The sequence below is a fragment of the Bos mutus genome, chromosome 23 (genome assembly GCF_027580195.1).
Source record: "Bos mutus isolate GX-2022 chromosome 23, NWIPB_WYAK_1.1, whole genome shotgun sequence".
Lineage (NCBI taxonomy): Eukaryota > Metazoa > Chordata > Mammalia > Artiodactyla > Bovidae > Bos > Bos mutus.
In genome coordinates this window covers 43382111-43408822 of record NC_091639.1, presented here as the reverse complement: position 1 = coordinate 43408822, position 26712 = coordinate 43382111, and the positions used below count along the sequence as shown (strand labels likewise).

The window sequence follows — 26712 nt, the reverse complement described above, 5'->3', positions numbered from 1 at the left end:
TGTTAGTCACTCAGTCGTGTCCAGCTCTTTGTGACCCCATGGACTGTAGCCCACCAGGCTCCTCTGTCCATGGGATTCTCCAGGCAAGAACACTGGAGTGGATTTCCATGCCCTCCTCCAGGGGATCTTCCCAACCCAGAGACTCCTGCATTTCAGGCACATTCTTTACTGACTAAGCCACCAGGGAACCCCCAGGACACCAAAGGTTAAGTGACTTGTCAAAAGCCAGACAAATACAACCTTCCCTAGCCTCAGATACAGCATGTTTTTCACCACATAGGCACTTAGGAAGAAAGCCTCTTCTTTGGAATAAGAAGTCCTCATCACACACACACACACACACACACACACACGCGCATGCACACACACACACACGTGTAGGTTCTCTGTTCTGATTTTCACAGATATGTTAGAATGGTCCCCAGAACACAGACACACACACACACACACACACGTAGGTTCTCCGTTCTGATTTTCATAGATATATTAGAATGGTCCCCAGAACACACACACACACGTAGGTTCTCTGTTCTGATTTTCATAGATATGTTAGAATGGTCCCCAGAACACCTGCATGCACTCACCTACCCTAACTCATCATTTTCCCAGCCTCACCTTATTCTGCCATGATGCCCATTAAGACTCAACTACAACATTGGTGCAGCCATTATGGAGAACAGTATGGAGGCTCCTTAAAAAGCTAAAAACAGAGCTTTTATATGATCCAGCAACACCACTCCTCGGCACATATCCAGACAAAACCATAGTTCAAAAGGATGCGTGCCCCTGCACCCAGTGTGCAAGGCAGCACTGTCTCCAACAGCCAAGACGGAGCAATTTACACATGTCCACTGACAGAGGAATGGACAGGAAAGACTTGTGTGTGTATATATGAATACACAAAGGAGTATTACTCAGCCAAAGAAGGGATGAAATAGTGCCATTTGCAGAGAGATAGTCAGAAACAGAAAAACAAGTATCATATAACATCATTTATACGTGGGATCTAGAAAAATGGTACAAATGAACTTATTTGCAAAGCAGAAATAGAGTACAGATGTAGAGAACAAACTTAAGGTTCCCAAGGAGTGAAGGACGGGCGGGATGAACCGGGAGACGGAGACTGACATATACACACTACTCTACGTTACGCAGACAACTCGTGAGGACCTACGCCAGAGCAGGGAACTCTACTCGGTGCTCTGTGGTGACCTAACCAGGAAGGAACTATACAGAGGTCGATGCATGCATATACGCAACTGATTCACTTGACTGCACAGCAGAAACGAACACAACATTGTAAAGCAACTACACTCCAGTAAAAATTAGTTTTAAAAGAAGAGTCAGTTCCCACTGCTTTGACAGTTTCCCACTGATTCCCATGACAGTGACCCATCACCATTATGGCATCACAGCGTCTCATCTCCTCCCTCCGTTCTTTATATCATGCTACAGATTCTTCGGATAGCTTTAAAAATGTGTTACTGGCTCTATGAACAGGAGGCCAGAGAGAGGTTGCTGCTGCTACTGCTGCTAAGTCGCTTCAGTCGTGTCTGACTCTGCACGACCCCACAGACGGCAGCCCACCAGGCTCCTCCATCCGTGGGATTCTCCAGGCAAGAATACTGGAGTGGGGTACCATTTCCTCCTCCAGTGCATGAAAGTGAAAAGTGAAAGTGAAGTCGCTCAGTTGTGCCCGACTCTTAGCGACCCCATGACTGCAGCCTACCAGGCCCCTCCGTCGGGTGGGACTATTTCTCATGAAAGAGAGCTCTAAGAGTAGTTACTTAGTTTTTTACCTTGACTTGCCAGTGGTCAGGACTCATGGTTACTCTGTGCAACTATACATCTTCACCTAGGGTGAAACCAGAATCTTCTTACTACTCACAATGCTTGAGGGCTGTTTCAGTTCTTTGGAGAGCACATCTTAATCAATCAACTCCCTAATACCTGGTACAGACTGATCAATCCTATGCCCCTCTACTGACTTCTCAGAGGAGGTCTACCCCTGTAAGATATGAGACCAACTGACTTGATCTCACTAAAAGTTCGGAAGTGACGCTGAGCTCAGGAATTCAGAGAAGCTAGTTCTGAGTTTCCTCTGTTTGCCTTCCAGTCAAGGGAGGCTTACTGAGCTGCTTACCATAAAATTGTGTTCAGTACCACCCATCTGTTTTGTGAAAAATAATTATTTCCACAGAGTATGTTGAGTGTCAGCTTATTACAGAGCTTTGGCTCTCTCAAACAGTTAAATTCAAAATATACTGATGACGAATGGGCCATCTTAGGAGGCGTGTAGAATTCACAGCAGGCACCACAGACGTGCCAGAGAGGTCAGCGGCATTCTCAGAGACGCGCAGATGCCTGCCATTCTCCGTGACGGTGCCACCCGGAAAACCGAATGAGCCAGTAGCATGGAGGAGTTAAGGTTTGGGCACAGATTAACTCATATCCTCTACATCAGAGTAACCAGACACAGTGGACATTCAGAACAACTTCTCAGTGAAGTCCAGAACATAGCAAGGGTCACTGGACCACTCTCACAAATAGCAAAGAAATGGAAGGAAGTTTTCAAGATAAATGACCAAATGTCAAAGAAAAGGAAATATTGTTTGTTTGTTCTCCACTTCCCTTCATCTTGGTCATCACCAGAATTAGTGTATTAAGGATCTAGGGCAATCAATTATGACATAAAGATACAGAGATTCAGCACCTTTCCTCCAGAGAACTACAAACTTAAATTTACCACTTATTGTATTATGTGATGCTACCTTGTCAGAAATAATGCATAGATCAGAAACAACACTCAAGCTGTACAGAAAATAATCTCTCAATAACACACCAAAAACATTGGCAGTAGTCTACACTTTTTTGTTCAGATATGTAAGCACCTACTGAGTGCCTGTTACCAGGGACCCTAGTTAGATACAATAAGAAAAATAAATAGGTATGCAGATGTTGGTTTGATGCCTTGGGAGCTTGCTGGGTGAAATTTGAAATTGGTTATCATACGGGGAGGGTTAGGAGAGACCAGAGAAGGGGCAGAGACTCCAGAAGGTGGGTGGAAGGTTTAATAAACAGGGATCATACATACAAGGCTTTCTTGGGCATCAGCAAGAGAAGTCAATCTCCTGGATTGCCTGTCAGAATCTTAGAAGTTTACAGAGAGGTCCTACCTGGGTCCAGTCAGACCATCCCACCCAGACAGTCTCAGCATCCCCTTCTTCTCAAGGCTGCATCCCTGAAACAGCTCCCACTGTGGGAACAGTAGACAGAATTCATATTCTAAGGACAGCAGACCAGGGAAGAGGCTTCCACTGCCTGGGTCTTGCTCTTGGGTCAACCAGAGGTCATGTTCTCTCTGTGATCTCCTCCAGCAGTTGATATTATAATGAAACAAAATATGTTACTGCATAAAATGCTTCACGATTGTTCTCATTGTTAAGACATTCTGATGAGTAATTATATATAGTCTTGCTGTCCCGAGTCTATGTAAGAATGAAAAAATTTGGAATGTTTATGTTTTGCACCCTTAGAATATTTCTAAGCTACTTAAGCTTACCATTATTCCTTTATAATCTACTAAAAAACAATCAAAACATAATAATCTCCTCGATGGCCGAGGCTTTATCAAGCATGTTCCGTGGCAGCCCTTAGCACATGTCTTGTTCAAATGGGCATTCAGGAATACATACCGATCTGAAAGGATCTTTTTGTTTCTCAGGACAGACATGAAGTTGACTCTTTGAAAATGCTCCAAACAAAACTCAACAATGATATCGGGAATTATAGCCAAAACAGTAGTTTTGTGTTTTGTTTGCTAACAGATTTCTTCTTAGAAAAAGATTTTACTTTTATTGTTGAATCTATAAATTGATAGTTGATTTAACCTTAAAGTACTACCCTTCACTGGATTACCACAGAATTTTTAAATGTATGTTTGGTATACTTATATTTTACCCATCATTTTTTCTTCCACATCATTTCTCTTTCATTGTATTCAAAAGAGTCATGATTCTCTTTCCCTAAAATTGAGGAGAATGTTTTTGTGGATCCTAAGGAAATCTACATGTCATAGGATAAGTCTTTCACCCTCAAATTTAAAATAAGTAAAAAAATTTTAATAATTAAAGGTAAAATTTTACTTAAAATACCAGTTTTAAGCTTCTTATATTATACACATCCTGTTTAACAAACTGTCAGATGATTAATTTCTTTCTCAATCTCAGATAGTTACTTTTACTCAAAAAAGCAATGTTTTTTGAGTAAAAAACACAGCAGTCAGTTCCACTGTGTTCATTTGTTTCTACCAAGCATCCGTATAAAATGAGTTGGCTGTTGTACCCTTCTCATTATGATGATTTTTGTGATATTTATTGAACATTTATTACTTGGGAAGATAGAATTGTCTCGAGATATACTAACTGATGTGATAGAAATTATTAGACTTATGTGTGAGATCTATTTGTTCTTATCACCTTTTAAGAGAAAGAAACCACCATTAAGTCAGAATGCTCTGAGACGCATGACTATTTTTACTCTGTTAATACTGTATTTTCTTTTTCATTAATAAATTTCAGTTAAAGATCAATGTAAGTGAAATTCTTTGTTGATGCATTTAATCATCTAAAATAAAAGGAGTTTGGAAAGTAGTCAAGATTTCTTGCTTTAATTTTACTTGTTATATTATTTACTTATTTTTGGAGTAGGAAATGGCAACCCACTCCAGTATTCTTGCCTGGAAAAACCCAAAGACAGAGGACCCTGGCAGGCTACAGTCCACACGGGCACAAAGAATCAGACACGACTGAGCAGCTGAGTACTAGCACCATTTACTTATTTATCTATTTATCTGCACAGGTAACTTTCCCAAGTACTGAACTTTATTTACTGTGTTCCTGCCCTCCCTGAGAACTGCCTATGCTCAGTACAGATTGGATATTCTGGCGTCTTCTGATCCACCCCAGATTTTCCTGCAAATCTCCTGGAAATTAATCAGGGGCCAGTCCTAGGCTTCCCCTCCAGACAAAAGTCCATGAATGTTATGACAATTACTCCCTCTAAAGAGAGGTTTTTGCTCACTTCTTGATTCAGAGCTGTGTTCCGGAGAGATTCGGGCACCTTTGACCTCCCGGGCAGTGAAACGTTTATACACCAAGAGTTCATTTTCACTTTTGTTCACTTGCCCCATGTCCACTATGTTTATTATTCCTCTAAAAGACTGCCAGTGAGCTCTGGATCCAGTTTCACACTCGTTCATAGCAACTCTTACTGGTGTATTTATTAACCATCTATCTGGTTCCATCAAGGTTTTATAACTCCTAAGCCTTATAGTTCACATATCTGAGTGTTCCTTTTACTTTGAAATGCATTTCAGCTTTCTCATTTTATGTAAACAAAGCCTGGATATGTACTTGCTAAGTAAGTCAGGCCAAAAGCAGTTTGAAAATAACAGGTTCAGCCGAGGGACTTCACATACATTATAGTTGATGCTCGTAACAGCCTTCCGATTAAGTATCACTGCTCCCCATCAACAAGCGACTTAACTGAGACGCGAAAGGCTTAAACAAAATCCCATCATCCCACATTTAGAAGTGATGGAGTGAGGATTCTCATCAGATCTTCCTGATTCAAAACCCCTAGTTAGTTCTACAGTAATACATGACTTTTTAAAACAGTCCAAAAGCAAAGGGGTCTGGGGCCATGACATGTTTAAACAATCACCTGAAGAGAGGTCCACGGTCAATATTCAAAATGACCCAAATCCTTTAAGAAGAAGTTTTATATATTTTATCCAATATATTTCTTCAAGACCATGAAATTCTAACATACGTTAGGAGTTTTCAACGCAATATGGTTTTTTCTTCCACTTTCCGGTTTTAATATCATTGCTAGTGCATATATCTCAATGTCAGACATCCAGAACAATACATTCTCATGAGTTCAAGAAGCCACAGTCTTATAGTCAATACAGTTTTAGTTTTTGCTACTTGTACAGCTATTAAAATAAGCCATGCCCTGTTCTAACATTAACTCTGAAGCCTCAGTAACTTTATAAACATAATTAATCTCCTAAACCTATCAGGTGAACCATGAACAATACATTCTAATCTATGTTACAGCACATTCTGTGTTTGAGCAAACAGAAGTGGCCACTGTGTTTACTGACACTAAATTTCTTAGCATCAAGGTAAAGCAACTTTTACAAATTTTACTGCCAAAAACTAAACTTTTTCAAAAGTAAATTTTATCCTTACATTTTATCATTAACTTTTTCCATAAAAAAATTAAAATTGTCCATAATACTCAGATTTCCCTTGACACACATTCCTGGTATCTCTGAAATTGAGTTTTGAATATTCGCTAAACTTCATATGAGTAAAGAAAATAACCTCCCAGTATTGAGGTGACCACCACCAGGTCTCAAAATAAATGGATCCTGGTTGTTAAAACAGAGATAAACCATATCATTTAACTAAATCTAATTTACCCACATTCTAGTAATGACATCATATTAATAATTTTATCACATTGTTTTCAGTAAAACCCTTGGAACTCATTGATTTCAAGGTCATTGACCAGAAAAACAGGGAAACACAGGTGCCTGGTATAACGTTTTCACACTATAACAACTGATTTTTGCTCTGCTAGTTACATCATAAATCCGTGTTTGTGAAATATCAGCCTTACCGTCAGTTTCTCCTCTAAATTCTCATTTAATAAGCTTCCTTTTCCATGCTTTTCAAAGTCCATGTTGAAAGAGAATGAGAGAGAGAAAGAAAAGGCAAGATTCCGATTCTGTCTAGAAAATGATGTGATGTGCTTACATGTTAGATATTGCAGGACATTCCAAGTTGTGAGAGCCCAGGACACTATCAGAAAGCCCTGGCGATAATTTCTGGTTAGCTAGTGTTTCCATTTATAGATGTTCAAACCCCATAAACAGAGCCCTGAAGAGATGTCAGGCAGCTGGCCTTAGATAAAGATAAATGTCACCAGATAAGAAAGCAACTCCTCAACAGGAGATTATCCCTACATGTTAGGTTCCCTGAGCCAAGAAAGATATCTGTGACAAAGAGCCACTGTCAAAGAATTCATTAATAGCCATTGCAGTCAAATAAAACATACTATAGAATATGGGCCTAATAAACAAAATTTAAAAGGACGAATGTGTTGGGACTTCCCTGGTGGTCCAGGGCTTGCGACTTAGCCTTCCAATGCAGGGAGAGAGGCGGGCGGGTTCCATCCCTGGCTGGGGAGCTAGGATCCCACATGCCTCACAGCCAAAAAAACCAGAAGCGATATGGTGATAAATTCAATAAAGACTTTGAAAAATGGTTCACATCACCTACTGAATAGCACATGGAACTCTGCTCAATGTTAGGAACTCCCTGGATGGGAGAGGGGTTTGAGGGAGAGCGGATACATTATGCATGCTTGGCTGAGTCACTCTTTGTTCATGGAAACTATCACAACTTTGTTAACTGGCTACACCCCAATATAAAACAAAAAGTTTGAAAAAAAATAAAATTAAAATGATCCACATCAAAAAAAAAAAAATCTTTAGATACAATCTAAACCTGGCATTCAAGCCTCTGTACTAATGTAAGCTATACAAATAGATCTTTTTTTTAACCTCTGTATCAGTAAATGAGAATAACGCTTAAAAAAAAATCTTTACAAAATAAAACTAAAGGACAAATGTGATGGTCTTATAGCAAACATGAATCAGCCAGCCCCATTCTTTCTAATTCCGATTTGAATCCTGGCCTTATTTTGCAGTTCAAAACTAAAAAGTCACTTCAAGGAAAGCACAAAGTTAACTAATTAAAGCTATTCATACACACAACATATATATTCAAGAGGTGTTGTCAACTTTATATCATGAAAAGTAGGCAAATGATGTCTACAAACTTCATAAAAGAAAAGTGATATTTTTCCTTCACAAACCTGATTATTTTTTTCATTATCCTGGATTTTCTACTGAGAACAAAGTTATGACATAGAACATAAAACTCACTTTTTCCAGTCAAACAAATGTTCCCAGAATTCTTTAGAAATAGTTATATGCCTGAAAAAAAATTAACTGTGTAGCGCGATGGTAATTAACTCCCTGTTTTTTACAGAGAATTAGATACGTGGATGGCAATAAAAACGGCTTTCAGAGTAAGTTAAGACTGATCTACACGTGGCCTACTCCCTCAGGCTGTTTCAAAGATCATTCTCACACCTGTTTGTGATTGTAACTCACATTTCCTATCAGTTTTTCCTCCACTTTTTAAAGAAAACATTTCAGGAAACATGTTGCGAGGCTCTGACCTTTGGCGTGACCACAGCTGGTTCTCTGTCATCAGGCCCGGTGCACTAGGCTTATTCTGCATCAGGATGGAAGGGCTGAAGATTCTAGAAGTGAAACATTTAGCAGAAATAAACCTAGCCACCACTGTTTCAGGATGAGAATTCAGAAACTTCTATCAGACTCATGGGCAAAAGTGGTTTCCCTCTTTGGCTCTCCTCAGATCCAGAAAGGGAATCACACATGCTAGTTATTGTTCTAACAATCTTGGAAATGTAAGTCTTAGAGGCTGATTAGCATGCAAGATCCATACGTGTCAAAAGCAAGGCAAGAGTTGACATTTCATATGAGGATGAAACAGAGCAGGACCTTATGGTCCTTCCCCTCCATGTTCTCTGCCTGCCTTTTGTCTGTGAGAAACCTTAGCCAAAGAATAAGTTTAATCAGAGAAGTGAGAAAATGCAGAAACAAAGGAAAAGAGCTCAACAAGATTAATCACAGTAGTCATTAAGCATCTAAGAACTTTAGTTTCTTTTCAAGAACTATAGATACTATTCTGAGCCGTATCCCATGAGCTGTCTTACAGATACTGAAACCGCAGATGGGAGAAGTTAACTACACGGTGCCCAGACTGTAGGCACGACACAGCGTCGCAGTTCTGAGAACTGGCCTCAAAGAAACGGGGAAAAAATGACCCTGGAATTGAAGATTAACTATTTAAAACAATCAAGATGGCACTGATCAGACCACTGATGGCCAATTTCAAGAGGACTGTCAGAGCTGACTGTACTGTTACTGCATGGAGTCCCCTTCCTCCGTCTATAACAGCTCTTGCCCACTGATTGCCAGAGGTGGGATCGGATTTTGGATAGAAGTCCACCCTCCTCCTCCCACCCCACCCACCGCTTGCCAGCATCGAAACTAAAGCAAACTTTTCTTTCCCCAACCTTGCCTCTTTATTGGCTGTTGCACCGTGAGCAGCTGGACCTTACTTTCAGTTACAAAGGAGACTTCCCAAAATCTCTCTAGAGGAAAAAAAAAAAAAAAACACCCCACAACCCAGCATACTATGGCTGCAAAAGAAAACTTGGTCAATGCTAGTATAATACCTGGAGGTGAAATCTATGATCCAGTTGGGAGTAAAGGGAGGGTGGGATGCAAAGCTGGTTGGGGAAGGAGCAGATGCCAGTGATAATGAGAAGAATGGAAAGTTTAATTAAACAAACGTGTGCTGAGTATCCATAATGGATGAAGAGTACTAGGTGCAGGCAGATTTTTAAAATAATGGATAAAAATAATAAAAAACGCTAAGATATAATCTCTGCTTTCCTTCCTTCAACAAGCTCACAATATAGGTGTGACTGAATATAAATAAGATAACAGCACTCTTACACAGCACACCCAACAGCACTCACCATGTGCCAGCAACAGCTTTAAGACTTTGCATATGCTGTCTTAATTAATTCTCTAAACCACTTGTAGGAGGTAGACACTATTCTACCTACTTATTCTTAGTGTTTGTTAAACACTTCTAGGTAGGCACTGTTATTTTCCCCATTGTTACCAGCTGAACTGTCTTCCCCCCCAAATTCACAGTGGAAATCCTAACCCCCCAGTCTCTCAGAATAAGACAATATTTAGAGATAGGATCTTTACAGAGGTAGCTAAGTCAAGATGAAGGGAGCCGTGTGACTCTGCAGAGATAGCTGTCTGGTCAGAGGAAGGAACATGTTTGCTGTTGTTGATAAACAGGAAGGATAGCTCTTGGCTTCCGTTGGACCAGCAAGTGCATGAGGGTTGGCTTTTATATGGGCATAATTATACCTAAGGAAAGCTCCTGGTCCTTCAGTTCAATTCAGATCAGTTCAGTTGCTCAGTTGTGTCCGACTCTTTGCAACCCCATGAATTGCGGCACGCCAGGCCTCCCTGTCCATCACCAACTCCCAGAGTCCACTCAAACTCACGTCCGTCGAGTCAGTGATGCCATCCAGCCATCTCATCCTCTGTCGTCCCCTTCTCCTCCTGCCCCCAATCCCTCCCAGCATCAGAGTCTTTTCCAATGAGTCAACTCTTCGCATGAGGTGGCCAAAGTACTGGACTTTCAGCTTCAGCATCATTCCTTCCAAAGAAATCCCAGGGCTGATCTTCAGAATGGACTGGTTGGATCTCCTTGCAGTCCAAGGGACTCTCAAGAGTCTTCTCTAACACCACGGTTCAAAAGCATCAATTCTTCAGTGCTCAGCCTTCTTCACAGTCCAACTCTCACATCCATACATGACCACTGGAAAAACCATAGCCTTGGCTAGATGGACCTTTGTTGGCAAAGTAATGTCTCTGCTTTTGAATATGCTATCTAGATTGGTCATAACTTTTCTTCCAAGGAGTAAGCGTCTTTTAATTTCCTGGCTGCAATCACCATCTGCAGTGATTTTGGAGCCCCAAAAAATAAAGTCTGACACTGTTTCCACTGTTTCCCCATCTATTTCCCATGAAGTGATGGGACCAGATGCCATAATCTTAGTTTTCTGAACGTTGAGCTTTAAGCTAACTCTCTCACTCTCCTCTTTCACTTTCATCAAGGAAAGCTCCTGGTCCTTAAACATATGTAAAATATATTTAAACATATCCCTCCAGAGTCACATGGCTCCCTTCACCCTTTATCCAGAGCTTCCCCAGTGACCATCTAATTTAGCATATCCTCTGTCCATTCATTTGCTGTCTTCTACTTCATGCTGCTGCTGCTGCTGCTAAGTCACTTCAGTCCTGTCCAACTCTGTGCGAGCCCATAGACGGCAGCCCAAGAGGCTCCCCCATCCCTGGGATTCTCCAGGCAAGAACACTGGAGTGAGTGTGGTGCCATCGCCTTCTCTGCTTCTACTTCATAGTTCTTATCATTCTGCCAGCCTATCATTATACATGATATTTGAAGCTTTTGTTATCGTTGTTGTTCAGTTGCCCAGTCATGTCTGACTCTTTGTGACCCCATGGACTGCAGCACACCAGACCTCACTGTCCCTCAACATCTCCCAAAGCCTGCCCAAGTTCATTTCCATTCATTGGCGATGCCATCCAACCATCTCATCCTCTTCTCCTTCTGCCCTCTATCTTTCCCAGCATCAGGGACTTTTCCAATGAGTTGGCTGTTTGTATCAGGTGACCAAAATATTAGAGATTCAGCTTCAGCTTCAGTCCCTCCAATGAGTATTCAGGGTTGATTTCCCTTAAGATTAACTGGTTTGATCTCTTTGCTGCCCAAGGGACTCTCAGGAGTCTTCTCCAGCACCATAGTTCACAAGCATCAATTCTTTGGTGCTCTGCCTTCTTTATGGCCCAGCTCTCACAACCGTAGACCACTGGGAAGACCACAGCCTTGACTATATGGACCTTTGTCGGCAGAGAAATGTCTCTGCTTTTCAACACACTGTCTAGGTTTGTCACAGTTTTTCTGTCAAGAAGCAATCATCTTCTGATTTCATGACTGCAGTCACCATCCACAGTAATTCTGGAGTCCATGAAGAGGAAATCTGTCACTACTAACGGGGCCAGATGTCATGATCTTAGTTTTTTAATATTTAGCCTTAAGCCGGTTCTTTGACTCTTCTTTCACCTTCATCAAGAGGCTTTTTAGTTCCTCTTCTCTTTCTGCCATTAGAGTGGTATCATCCACATATCTGAGGTTGTTGATGTTTCTCCCACCTATCTTGATTCCAGCTTGCATTTCTCATGATGTGCTCTGCGTATAGGTTAAACAGAGTGACGGCAGACAGCCCTGTCGTACTCCTTTCTCAGTCTTGAACCTATCAGTTGTCCCATACAGGGTTCTAACTGTTGCTTCTTGACCAGCATACAGGTTTCTCAGGAGACAGGTAAGATGGTCTGGTATTCCCATCTCTCTAAGAGTTTTCCACAATTTGTCATGATCCATATAGTCAAAGGCTTTAGAATAGTTGATGAAACAAGAGACAGATGTTTTTCTGAAATTCCCTTGCTTTCTCTATAATCCAGCAAATGTTGGCAATTTGACCTCCCTCTTCCTTTTCTAAATCCAGCTTGGACATCTGGGAGTTCTTGGTTTGCATAATGCTGAAGCATAGCACGCAAGCATGACCTTACTAGCATGGGAGATGGTGCAATTGATTTGAAGTTTATCCATATCTAACATTTATTTTCAGTTCATATCTCCTACTACAGTAAGTCCCCTACATGCGAACCTTCAAGTTGCAAACTTTGAAAGATGCAAATGTGTGTTTCATCAGTGCCAAGTGCAAATGAAGCTGAAGGTTGCTCTCCAACTCCTGTTGCTGACGATCCTTCACTCCACCATCTCCCACCTCCTCTACCCGCTCCAGTCAGTAACCCTTCCTGCCTGTTCATTTGATGACAGCCCCTGTATGCCAGCTGTTGTCCTGTACTGCTGTACTCTTCAAAGTACTATACTGTAAGATCAAAAATGTTTTCTCTATTTTTTGTGTTTGTTTTTTATGTATTACCTGTGTGAAAAGTATTGTAAACATATTACAGTTCAGTACTACGTAGCTGATTGTGGCAGTTAGTTACCTAGGCTAACTTTGCTGGGCTTACGAATGCACTCCAAGAACAGAGCTCTTCCACATGTGGGGGTTTCTTGTACTATATAAGCACCAGAGAGTGCTTTATTCATCACTTTATCCAGGCACTTAAAGCATGTGTGTGTGTGTGTGTGTGTGTGTGTGTGTGTGTGATTCAGTCACTTAAAGCATAGTAAGGACTAAACAAAAGGACGTGGAAAGAGCACAGGAGAGAGGAAAGAAAGGAAAAAAGCAAAGAAGGAAAAAAGGCAGAAGGGAAGGAGCAAGAGACAGGAGTGAAATGTATCCAATGGATATGACTTAGGGAGGGAGCTTCCCTGGTGGCTCAGTGGTAAAGAATCTGCCTGCCAGGCAGGAGCTGCAGGAGATGCAGGATCAATCCCTGGGTGGGTAAGATCCCTGGGAGGAGGGCATGGCAACCCATTCCAGTATTCTTGCCTGGGAAATCCCATGGACAGAGAAGCCTGGCAGTTTACAGTCCATGGGGTCATGAAAGAGTCAGACATGACTGAAGGGAGCTAAGCATACATGCATGGACGTGACTTAAGACATTTATTGCATTGATATTTAGACAACTTTTGATAGAAAACATAGGAATAAAACGCATGTTTATCCAATACAAATTATACTACAGATGAATACAATATTGATTGTTCACTTATCTTGCTCAAACCACTAACAATTAAAGTGAAGAAGAAATAGACTTAGGAAGCAGAAAGAATTAAATTTACTTGCAGATTCTGCTGCTTTGTAGCTGGGTCACTTCAGCAAATTAATTCTCAGAGTCTCAGTTCTTTCTCCCTTAAATAAAGGAATGGTATCAACCTCTTAATGTTCTGACAAACATTGAAATGTGGTAACATGTGAAAAGAACTTAACCCACTGTCTGCCATCAAGCAAGTTCTTGGTGAAGGTGTGTGCCATTAATCCCCTGGGTTTCATGAAGTTTATCTAGAAAAAAAGTTAACTTCAAAGATAATGTCAAAATCCTAACAATGTGGCATTGTTAAAATTAACAGAGAGAATGGGAGAAAATATTCGCAAATCATTTATCTGATAAGGGACTTATATCCAGAATACTGTTTCTGTCCTTCATTGTGTCCATCTTTGCATGAAATGTTCCCTTGGTGTCTCTAATTTTCTTGAAGAGATCTCCAGTCTTTCCCATTCTATTGTTTTCCTCTATTTCTTTGCATTGTTCACTTAAGAAGGCTTCCTTACCTCTCCTTGCTATTTGGGAAAGATTGAGGCCAAGAGGAGAAGAGAGCGACAGAGGATGAGATGGTTGGATGGCATCACCAACTCAATGGACTTGAATCTGAGCAAACTCCGGGAGACAGTGAAGGATGGAAGCCGGACATGCGGCAGTCCAGGGGGTCACAAAGAGTATGACATGACTGAGCAACTGAACAACAACGATCCAGAATACATAAAAAACTCTTACAACTCAAAGAAAAAGATGACCCAGTTTAAAAAATTGACAAAGGGGCTTCTGTGGTAGTCCGGTGTTTAAGAATCTGCATTGCAACGCAGGAGGTGCTGATTCAAACCCTGCTTCAGGAAGATCCCACAGGCCGCAGGGCAACTAAGCCTGAGCACCACAGCTACCGGGGCCCACTCAGCCTAGAGCCTGAGCTCACAAGAGAAGCCAGCAGAGTGAGAAGCCTGGGCGCCACAACTGGGCAGTAACCAGCCCGCAGCAGCGAAGACCCAGCAGCCAAACTAAATAAACGTCTTTTTTTTAAATAGGCGCAGGATTTGAATAGGCATTTCTCCTAAGAAGACAAACAAATGGCCAACAAGCATATGAAAAGCTGTGCAACGAAACTGTGATTACGGAGCACAAATCAAAACCACAGGGAGATAGCAGTTTGCACCCCTTAGGACGGCTAGAATTAAAGCAGATAGTGACAAGCCTTGGCAAGGATGTGGGTAACCAGAACCTCGGATGCTGCTGCTGTTACAAATTGGAACAGTGTAGGAATCCCTCAAAATCTTACAGATACAGTCACCATATTAGCCATAAATTCTAATACTAGGTATACACACAAGAGAAGTGAAAACATATGTTCATACAAAAATTTGTAAACAAATGTTCATGATAGCATTATTCATAACAGTCCAGGTTCAATGCAGGATACAGGAAGCTTGGGGCTGGTGCACTGGGATGACCCAGAGGGATGGTATGGGGAGGGAAGTGGGAGGGGGGTTCAGGATGGGGAACACGTGTACACCTGTGGCGGATGCATGTTGATGTATGGCAAAACCAATACAATATTGTAAAGTAAAAAATATAATAATAATAATATTTTTTTTTTTTAATGTGAAAACATAAAGGGGATGTATCACAGAGGTGTATTTCTCAGCAATAAAAAAGAATGAAGTCCTGATACATGCAACAATGTGAATGAATCTTGAAAATATGGTAAGTGAGAGAAACTGGTCACAAAAGCCACATATTGTGATTCATTTATATGAAACACCCAGAATAGGCAAATCCTTAGAAACAGGCCACAGTTGCCAAGGTTTGAAGGGCAAGGCAGACTGTGGAGTGACTGCTGATGAGTAGGGGTGGGATTTTTGAATGTGATGAAAATATTCTGATGTTAGATAATGATGATGACATACAAACTCTGAATATGCTAAAAAGCACTGAATTGTATGCACACTTTAAAAGAATGAATTTTATGGTATGTAAATTATGGTTCAATGAAGGTATTATTTTTTAAAAACAGGAAGATCTATAATTCCTAAGATGGGAATTTATGATTTTTTTCCCCAGGAATATAATATGAGCAACAGGTCACTCCAAACAGAAATTAAAATCTACCATACATTAAGCCAGCAAGAATTCCACTCAAACATTAAGCAAATGACCCTTAGTAAATGATTTTTGCTTCGAGACACTGTCACCGCACTCTATTCCTCATCACCATATGCCTGGTATGGCTGGGGAAATACGGCTCAGATTTTGTGCCCATATTCAAAAATTGGGGGAAAGTAGAGTTTGCCACTATTAAAATGGCTTTTTTTAAATTCATTTATTTTTTACTGAAGGATAATCGCTTTACAGAATTTTATTGTTTTCTGTCAAACCTCAGCATGAATCAGCCATAGGTATACATATATCCCCTCCCTTTTGACCCTCCCTCCCATCTCCCTGCCCATCCCACCCCTCTAGGTTGATACAGAGCCCCTCTTTGAGTTTCCTGAGACATACAGCAAATTCCTGTTGGCTACCTATTTTACATACAGAGGGCTAACAAACACATAAAATGGCTTTTTTATCTACTAGGTCCAAGAGTTAATACAGGTTTTATTTTTTTGCTTTTTTAATAATGGTGATCGTCCCCACGCCTGCCGTTTAAAGAACTTTCATCTCCATGACAAAAGCACCGGTAAGTGCTCTACTGCTGAAATCTCACAAGGTAGGTGGACACCCTCAAGGCGTGAAAAACCAATGCTGTCTTGTTTCTAAAAGAATGACAGTCTGTAAGCATTGTGTAGACAACAAAGATCTTCCTCACTGTATGCTCCAAGGATAAATGTCTTTTTATTAAAAAAGGATCCTCTTCTGAGACAAGGAACACCGTTTGTATGGGTTTCTTATCATTCTCCACAGCATCTCCAAGACTAGGGTCTTACGTGTGCTGCACAGTCAAGCCCAGGTAACCCCGCCTGTTTCGTAGTGATGCAGGACACTGCACTCAGCACAGGCCTCCAGGTGCCTCAGCGGTCCCAAGGACCCCCATCTCCCACCCAAAGGATGTGTTTCTGTGGTACCCAGGCGCCAAATGCACGTCTAGCTGGGCCCCCCTCCACTGCGAACTGAGATAACTTTGGACTTGTTGGTGTTGCTTTTGGTTCAAAATATATGCCTCTATCTCTAGGAGACTCTGTTGGATGGTCCAGTGGGATGAGGGTGGCGGTGGAGGGCGACAGTGAAGAGCCAAATGCAGAGAATGGTTCCCAGAATTCCCTGAGTTTATTTATCCATTTTGACCACTGTGAACTCTCAGGCAGCAGTTGGGAATTCTCATTTTACGAAATCCCTCTGTCTCATCTTCTTGTCTGTCATCTGACAAATAGGCAAATACTCAGACTTTAACCTCTCACGGTCACCATGTTTAAGCCTCTTCATGGCTTCTGTGGACCAGAGGTACGTGCCCACAGCTTGTGAAAAAGACCATGTCCACAGAGCAAGTTCTTAACATTGAATCTGTCACTATGTAATATACGATTTTTGAAAGCTGAAGCTGCCAAGAGGACACAAAAGCAAACCCCTAGATATCAGTAAAGGATAATTGCAATAATGACAGCTTAACAACTTGGTACCTTTGTACTTATCCCTCTTCAATGAAGCATAAACCTTTTCTACTAGAGTATTACTTTTTCACTTCTTCTGATACTATTTGTGCCCTTGTTTTTGGTTCTGGGCCATATTTTTTAAATGACTCTGGGCAAGACAGCTTAGTCAATGGGAGGAAAAGAATATTTTCTATATAAAGTATTTTTTTTATATTTTATCTAAAATAAAATATTTTATCTATAAAATCACCTTTGATGGTAGAGCGCTTTTTTGGCGCATTAGAAAATAGTTCAATTAAGTGAGAGCTGTGAGCACTCTGAAAAGTGTTATCTTTTCAATGTGTGCATCTTTTAAATGCCTATTCTTCTATCAAAACTTGTTGAAAAATAAAATGTGAGGTTTTTAAAAGAAACACTAATAACGATCAACATGGAGAGAGAGCAACGATTCTGATATGAAACAAAAGTCTTATCTCCTGTTACACAATTTGTAACACACGAGCTGAATAAAGTCAGTCTGGGATCCAAGACCAGCAAGTTCCATTTTCTCAACTGTTCTATACTCAGCACCCACAAGATATATTATTTATACAGAGTATATAAACACTGTATTTACATATATACAAATATTTGTATATACACAAATATATACACTATATGTATATAGCAGATACACTTCACAGTAGTCAACAAATCTCTCTTTCTCTCACACACAGACACACACAGACACAACCACACACACACCATTACTGTCTCAGGAGTGAAGACAACAGTCAGATTAAACTAACAAGACTTCAGGAAAAAGGATTCAAAGATGGAAGTCTTTACTTTCTGAATATTAGAATCCCGTGTGTGTTTCTCACATCAGAAAGGAGTTCTGGATTTAAGTTTTCCTGGGTCTTTGTGGCTTAATCAAAGCAATGAGGTTTCACACCATCACTCACTCCTCCCCCAACCCCAGCAACTTAGCTGTTGTAGTTGTGTTGACATGACAAATCACTTTGCCCCCAAAGTCACAGCTCCATGCCCTTTAAGACAGCGAGCCTGGGATATACTTTCAGTTTTATCGTTAGTAAATGAAACACGTTCCAAGGCAGCCGTGTCCTTATACAGAAAAAAAGCTTACCTTTCAACTGACTTGGAAGCAGCCAGCAGGGCGGTCATCCGTCAGGGAGGTCACCGGCCACATTCCCCGAGCAGCTGACCCTGTCAGTCTTTGGAAATACTGTTTACTCTGTAACTAAAGTTGGATCCTGGGCACAAGTCACCAAAATGAAATTTTAAGAGTTAGGCGTAAACCTCATCCCCACTGAGATTCTCTTCATGAAAACAGGAGTTGTCAAAGTTCCCTAGATGATTTCTTGATAAGAATTCTCAGCAACTGTAGAGATCTGGAGTCCAGAATTGAAGTTTTACAATATAGCCAATTATCTAATTTTTAGTGTACTGATAAAAATTCTTTAAGCTTCCTTATGGACATAAATGACAGATGAGGAAAAGGTTACTGAAAATGGAGTTTCTCTTCTGCTTGCTTCAACTGGATTTTTTAAAGTAAGGTTGAAAGTCCTCCAGAAATGAAATGACAATTGATCCAGAGAAGGTAAGTCAGAATTATACAAAGGGTGGCTTGTGGCAGGCTGAACAAACCCCACAAGTGGGTGGGGCACTTGCCCTGAGATACAGCCTCCAGGAAACACCAAAGAGCAGGCTGTTGGTTCACAAACTAGCCTTAGCATGGAGGGCGAGGAGAACAAGGCAGACACTCCAGACTGGCGGGTGGCAGGTTTAATCAGTGAGGGACCTTACAACCGAGGCTTGTCTTTGGTGACCACAAGGTGAGTAGCTCTCCACACCTGTCCACCCACCAGAATCTTAAAAGTTTACGTAGAGGTCAAGTTGGGTTCAATTTTGTCCTCCATTCAGATGGTCTCAACAACTCAAAGCTCACTCCCGGCTGTGTCCTCCTTGGGAACTGTGGTCAGAATGTACATTTCAAGGAGAGGAGAGGAGGAAGTGATCTCTGACGACCTGGGTGCAGCTCGCCGATAGACTTCTGGTCACATCCACTCGATGACCACTGCCAACACATTCCTTCGCCACACCTTCCTCATTTCCCACAAAATTTTCCTCTAATTACTCCCAACAGAAGCAAGTCCACATTACCTCAAAACCTGCTAATTTTGCATACAGGCTGCACACCAGGTTATTCAACCTTGACCTCTGGTCCTTTTGGAGAATGTTTTTAAACCACCTCCCAAGAGACTCATTGTGCCAAACAAATTATAAATCACTTATTTGATTTATTTCCACACATTCTGTGGAAAATATTTCAGGTTGGCCTTGTCATCCCATCCAGTATATCATCCCACTCTCCATTCTACAATAAATAACATTTTTAAAAGAAAAAAATCACAGCGTCTATTTGTCATTTTGGAATTCTTCACATCAGTACTGCCTTCCATTATTTCCACTAATTAAATTGATTTACGTTGTCAATTTCTAAGTGAATACTCATGTAAACAGCAGGGTTATTAATATTTTAAGGCATCGTTTCCTCCTTTTTCATCTAGTTCAATAATTTGACAATGACTGGAGGCACAGGAGATCACGTCACTGTGCTGGTGCGGACAGCTTCCCAGATGGACCGCACCATCTACTGTCAGGAGCTTGGAGAGAAGTGAACAGAATTCTGTACAGCAACACACCAAAGCGGGCTGAACCTGAGAAGTGCTGAATTTGGAGAGTAAATGATGTGCGTTGAGAGCCAAAGAAGGAGACCACTTTGGTTAGGACTGGAGGTGATTCCTCGAAGACTGGAGCTGTGGTCTTTGAACAGCAACATGGACCTCAAGTGGGAACTTGTGAAAAATTCAGAATCTCAGATGCCAGGCCAGACCTACAGAGTTAGAATCGGTCATTTTGACAAGACCCCCAGATGATTCCTGTGGGCATTAAAGTTTGAGAACCACTGATTTCACTACTTTTGGAATTGATAGAGATACATGGGCATATTTCTCTTCATCCTGTTCACAGCACCAACTGTCTCACTGTTCACACCGTCCGCACCGTTCGCTGAGCCCCGGGTAGGCAAGGCGTGAGCTAAGAGGCCGGAAGAAGACCCGAGGAGCTGGAGGAGCTGCAGACGCATTTATTCTCTTCCGGCTGACACAGCAGCCGTACCAGTATTCTCTCCTGACTCACGCGGCCGCGGTCGCATTCACTCACGCGCCGCGGTCGCATTCACTCACGCGGCCGCGGTCGCATTCACTCACGCGGCCGCGGTCGCATTCACGCTGTAGTCTCGCCTCTCATGGCCAACCCGAGGGACACGGCCCTGATGCAGCAGTAATTCCCGCTGCTTTTTGGGTAGTGCTCTTATCTCCCTACAGCCCAAAGTAACTCACGACAGTGCAGGGTTATAAATGAGCTCAGCTGTTAGTCATTATTTACAAAATGTGGGGCAAGAGCGAGAGGCCAGGGGGCAGGAGAGCCCGACACGCCATCTTGGCTAATTTGCTCTTTCCTTACAAGGGGTAATGTAATGGAGGCCAGACTATGAAAGGGTGCTTGAGGAGAGGCCGGTAGGCTTGGAGAATTTACAGAGTACATAAGAGGATTTATGTCTGCTACTAACAGTAGAAATAAAAACTCCACGACCACTTACTATGAGCCAGTGATTGTGCTGAGTGACTGATGCAATGCTGTCTCATTTCATGCTCTCAACAACCCAGTGAGGACGCTACATCATTTTTCAGATGAGGAAGCTGAGACTTACAGAGGTTAAGTAACTTCTCAAGTTCTCACAGAAAAGAGCAAGCCACACTTTCCCTTGAGCCAGAACTCTAGGCCACTCCCTGCTGTAAGCCTCAGATTCTCTGGACCAGCCATGAATTCCGGTCCACGTCGTCCTGATAAAGTTCCCCTGAAGAGCAACCAAAGGACCTGCATCTGACAGGTACATTCAAGGAAGCCCAAGCTCTGTCCCTCCATACTTACCTTTTTCTCAAAGAATCTTTCTCCTGATAAAATCAGGAGAGAAGACAGACAAGATTGTTCTGGTGACTAAGGTAATTGCTTTTTCACTAAAAATTTAACTTTTAAAACATTTTATTAACAAGTTCACACACTGTAGAAAATCTGGAAAATACAAAGAAGTACAAAAAGGAAAATTTTAATTTTTTGTAAAGCTGCAACTCAGTTACACTACAGTTAATGGTAAAGCACATTTCTTTCCAGGTTTTTCTTTATATAGTTAGAATTTTTAATATAATTAGAATGGGGACTGGTGTTTTTATTGAATAAATACATTATGAATGCTGTCTCCTATCACTAATGCTTTTATTCTTGAGCATTTCTGACGGTTGGGTGGTGTCAAACATAATTTTTGTCTGTCCGGCCAAGATCCAGGGGCAAAGGTCAGGCAATGACATTGGTGAGAACCATCAGATATAACCCACCTTAATGGAATCTCTCTTCTTTATCATTTTAAAAATGAAATTGGTCACATAAAGTTTGCTTAAAATAACAATAAGCATAGGTTAGAAGCAAATGAAATTATCATACTTCCCCAAAATTAGAAAAATAGGACCATTAGAAATACTGTACTTCTATGGCCATGAATGATGTGGTTTCTCATTTATTACAAACAACAAGTCAACAAGGGCTCTTGATAAAATATCTGTTGTTTTTTAAAAATACATCAATTATTACGTTTGCTGTAAAAATATTTTAGTATAATGCAGAATCACTTTGGATAATAGTGTATAACTTTTTAAAATATCCCAAAGTAGAGACATCTTACTTACATAGACTTCATTCCAGCTAAAATCTGAAAGTATACCATTTGAAAGTATATCATTCACAGTGTTGTGAATCACCCCCAGAGGAGACCCCATGTCCATTAGCAGCAGCCTCCGCCACAGCCCCTCACAACCCTTATTTACTGTCTGTATGGATTTGCATATTCTGGAAGTTTTGATAAGCAGAATTATACAATTTTTAAAATTGTGAGAAAAACAATAATAATATGAATAATATAAGGACACAAGAATATCTTACGGCATTCAGCCAGGCCTCATGAGGGCTAGAACCAGAAACTAAGACGTCATCAGAAACAAGTTTTTCTCTGCTGCTACTGCTGCTAAGTCGCTTCAGTTGTGTCCAACTCTGTGCAACCCCGTAGACGGCAGCCCACCAGGCCCCGCAGTCCCTGGGATTCTCCAGGCAAGAACACTGGAGTGGGTTGCCATTTCCTCCTCCAATGCATGAAAGTGAAAAGTGAAAGTGAAGGCGCTCAGTTGTGTCCGACTCTTAGCGACCCCATGGACTGCAGCCTACCAGGCTCCTCCGTCCATGGGATTTTCCAGGCAAGAGTACTGGAGTGGGGTGCCATTGCCTTCTTCCTGGGGTCCCACAATCTTTTGTTTTTACTTTCTTCATATTTCTGCTTTCTTCCTATTTTTCTGAAAATTTGTGTTCTTTCTACAAGCATGGGAAGATGCCTGTACCCCCCACGCATGTCCCTCATTCCAAGGCATACATACCAGCTGACTTGCTTTCTCTGAATTCCCAAGTGTAAATACCCTGGAGAGAAAGTCCATCTCCCTACCTCGAGTCAGATGACCACCATGATCCAGTCTGGTTTGGATAACAGAACATAGAGAAGGAAGAAGCTGGGGCAAGGTCACTCTCAGAGGAGTGAGAAGAGGAGATGCAATCAAAGGGATGCACTTAAATTTGGAAAAACAAAAGCAATAATATTTGGTGGATTTTTCTCTTTTTTCTGTTCTTAGATTTAATAATATTTCCTTCCAGGCTTTTTCTCTATACAGGAAACTTTAATTGCAAGAATAATGTATTAATTTTAGACCTAAACAGTAATTTTTTATCTTACTATAAAATCTTGAAAAGCATTTTTTATATCAACAAGTAAAGTGCAGTTAGTGAATATGCCACATGTCACTAACCACCCTCAGGTTGTGGGAAGCTTAGCTTGTTTCTAGTTTGCCATGATTAAAAAAAAAAAAAAAAAGAGAGACATGCATCTTGGTGTGCCAAAAATTGTTTCTCTATTTTAAATTATTTCCTTAAAGTTGCCTTCCTGAGGCTGAGTTTTGGCAGATTAAAGAAAACAAGTAAATCATCCAAATTCCTGATAGAGATTGCTAAATTTCTTTCCTGAAGGGTTACATAAATGTGCTTTCCATAGCCTCACCAGCGTAAAGTATCAGCATATTTAAAAAATTGCCATAGTGGAAACTTCAAAAAGACATTCACTAGTGTTCTTAAGGTAATATGAGTGCAAACATGGTTTCTTCCATATGATTGTGAGACACAACCACCACGCATTGTTCAGTTAGTATCAAGCCTCCCTGGGTAGCCAGGATTGAACATGGCAGTCTTCCTCTGTACCTCTCTTCATTCCTCCACTTGTTAGCTTCTGGTGGTGGTTTAGTCGCTAAGTTGTGTCCGACTTTTGTGGCCCCGTGGGCTGTAGCCTGCCAGACTCCTCTGTCCATGGGATTCTCCAGGCAAGAATACTGGAGTGGGTTGCTATTTCCTTCTCCTGTTAGCTTCTGAGCACTGTGCAAAACTTGGGGATAAAATATTGATTTATAGACCCTGTGCCTAAGGGGATTGCTGTGCAAAGAACAAGAAAGATAATAATTACTCAGCTGCCCTACAGAGCTTTGAAAACCCTTGGTGAGGTTTAGCCAATAGGTCCTCTGGCCAGTGCTGGTCCAGATCTACACTTCAGAAAGCCCAAAGAATGGGGGTAAATAGTGCTCTGAATGCATCCCAGCCCCAAGCCTAGGCCCAGCAAGCACATGTCTGCTTAACTGAAAGAAGAATGCCTCTTTTAAAATACACCTTATTCAGATGATCAAAATGGTAAGCCCAACTACAACATCTGAGGCAGACAAAACCTACACTCAATAGTAGACCGTTATGATAACACTCCCTCCCTCCCTCCTTCTCTGTCTCTGACTGATAACAATTTACCAATGTGAATTTGCTCCCAATTTGAGAAGTTCATCGAGGCATAATTTAGAATTAATAAACTGAGGGCAAGAGCATACAATGAACACACTTCCCAAGTTAGACAGGGGTTTAATGTCACCACATAAAAACAAGTCTCTGTGTTTTCCGAGTACCAGCTGTGCACTGATCAGGAACATGAGAGGAATTCTGTTAATTATCATTACCCAGAAAAAAATAATTAGTTGCTTTGTGGGGAGAACAAAAAACAAATGTTGCCATTTCCATTTTAATTTCAACCACTGAGGTTGATAAAACTCAAAATTGGTCTATTTTGTGAAAATCATAAGCTCATTAGCACAGCATTAGCAGATTGCATGTTAATCTTCATGTCCATGAATTAATTTGTACACCATTCATTGGATGATTGATGTATTTTTTCAGGGGACATGAAATAACTGCCAACCAGGAAGTAAGAAGGGTGACTCAAACACCCTTGAAGAGGATAAAGCAAGTCAACTTTTTCAAGATTTCAAAGCATCATAAAAGTTTGTTTTATCGCATTTTCCTTTTCTTCAGTCATGACAAACTGACTTTCATTCTCCTCCACACCCTGCAGGTGAATTTCAGAGCCATCAGATCAGTGCAAGGTAGAGTATAGCCAACAGGCACACAAAGAGATGCTCAGCCTAAATAATCATCAGTTCAGTTCAGTTCAGTCGCTCAGTCGTGTCCGACTCTTTGTGACCCCATGAATCGCAGCACGCCAGGCTTCCCTGTCCATCACCAACTCCCGGAGTTCACTCAGACTCACATCCATCGAGTCAGTGATGCCATCCAGCCATCTCATCCTCTGTCATCCCCTTCTCCTCCTGCCCCCAATTCCTCCCAGCATCAGAGTCTTTTCCAATGAGTCAATTCTGCGTGAGGTGGCCAAAGTACTGGAGTTTCAGCTTTATCATCATTCCTTCCAAAGAAATCCCAGGGCTGATCTCCTAAATGCAAATCAAAACCACCATATCACCTCACACCTGTCAGATGCCCATCATCGCAAAGGAAAATGATAAATGTTGGAGAGGATGTGGAGAAAAGGGAATCTTTATACACTGTTGGTGGGACTGTAAATTGGTGCAGCCACTGTGGAAAATAGTATGAAGATTTCTCAAAAAACTAGAAATAGAACTACTATAGGACCCAGCAATCCCACTCCTGAGTATATATCCACAAAAACAGAAGTAATAATTCAAAGAGATGTATGCACTCTAATGTTGATAGCATTACCATTTACAATAGCCAGGCTATGAAAGTAACCTAAATGTTCATCAACAGATGGATGGATAAAGATGTGGTGTGTATATATATTATATACATGGGCTTCCCTGGTAGCTCAGGTGGTAAAGAATCTGCCTGCTAGGTCAGGAAGATACCCTGGAGAAGGGAATGACAACCCACTCCAATATTCTTCCCTGGGAAATCCCATGGACAGAGGAGCCTGGTGGGCTATAGTCCATGGGGTCGCAAAGAGTTGGACACAACTGACTGACTAAAATTTTCACTTTCATATATATGTATATGTATGTGTGGGTGTGTGTGTGTGTATATATATATGTGTGTGTGTATATATATATTATGAGTGGTATTTCATTGTGTATTAAATACCACTCAGCCACAAAAACAGAGTGAAGTTTTGCCATTTGCAACACATGCATGAACTTGGAGGGGATTATGCTAAGTGAAATTAATTGGAAAGAGAAAGACAAATACTGTATGATATCATTTATATGTGGAATCTAAAAAATACAACAGACTAGTGAATATAACAACAAAAAAGAAATAGACTCACAGATGTAGAAAATAAATTAGTGGTTACCAGTGGGGAGGTACCAACTATTGTGTAAAAAATAAGCTGCAAGATTATAGTGTACAACACAGGGAATATAGTCAATATTCTAGAATAACTATAAATGGAATGTAACCTTTAAAAATTGTGAATCACTATCTTGTACATCTATAATTAATATAATATCATACATTATCTACGCTTCAATAAAAAAAAGTCGGATCAACTGTAGCATCCTCTTCTCAAGAATCGTCAGGCATAAGGCCCCATGTGGTCTACCTGACAGAGAATTACAGTCAATAGAGACCACTATAATTTATTTGAAACAGACTGTGGTATCTGAAATACTAAAGACAATGCTAGGCTGTTCAAGTAGCTCACAGATGCTAGAACATGCTGGGGAGACCAAAGAATTGTTCTTTTAAAAGTTTGGAGCTCGTAGGAAGCCAACAGAATTCAAACTGCAGGCAGACATTAAAAAATAAATAAATAAATAAAATTTAAAAAATCTAAGAAAATTGGACCCCAAGGAAAAATAAGCAGGCACACCCTTGCCCCTGCATCTAGAACTCTAAATCCCAGTTGAGGCCAATCCATTTCTCTCCACATTTTTGTGCCATTAATTAAGGAATTTATGTGTATCAATTAAATAACTTCCAACAGATCAGATTTGCCTCACAGATTCAAACAAGAGCTTGGAACAGAATATTATTTGAGTCCAA

At 41.0% G+C, this 26712-nt stretch overlaps 1 protein-coding gene across 1 annotated transcript in view; it reads right to left on the bottom strand.

The window, feature by feature from the left end:
• Positions 1 to 6822, bottom strand: part of MLIP (muscular LMNA interacting protein) — a 278691-nt gene extending 271869 nt beyond the window's left edge. Inside the window, 1 exon segment of the mRNA XM_070361005.1 lies at positions 6691 to 6822. Within this exon segment, the coding sequence (XP_070217106.1) occupies positions 6691 to 6753 (63 nt within the window). The 5' untranslated portion in view covers positions 6754 to 6822.
• Between the last annotated feature and the right edge of the window lie 19890 nt (positions 6823 to 26712).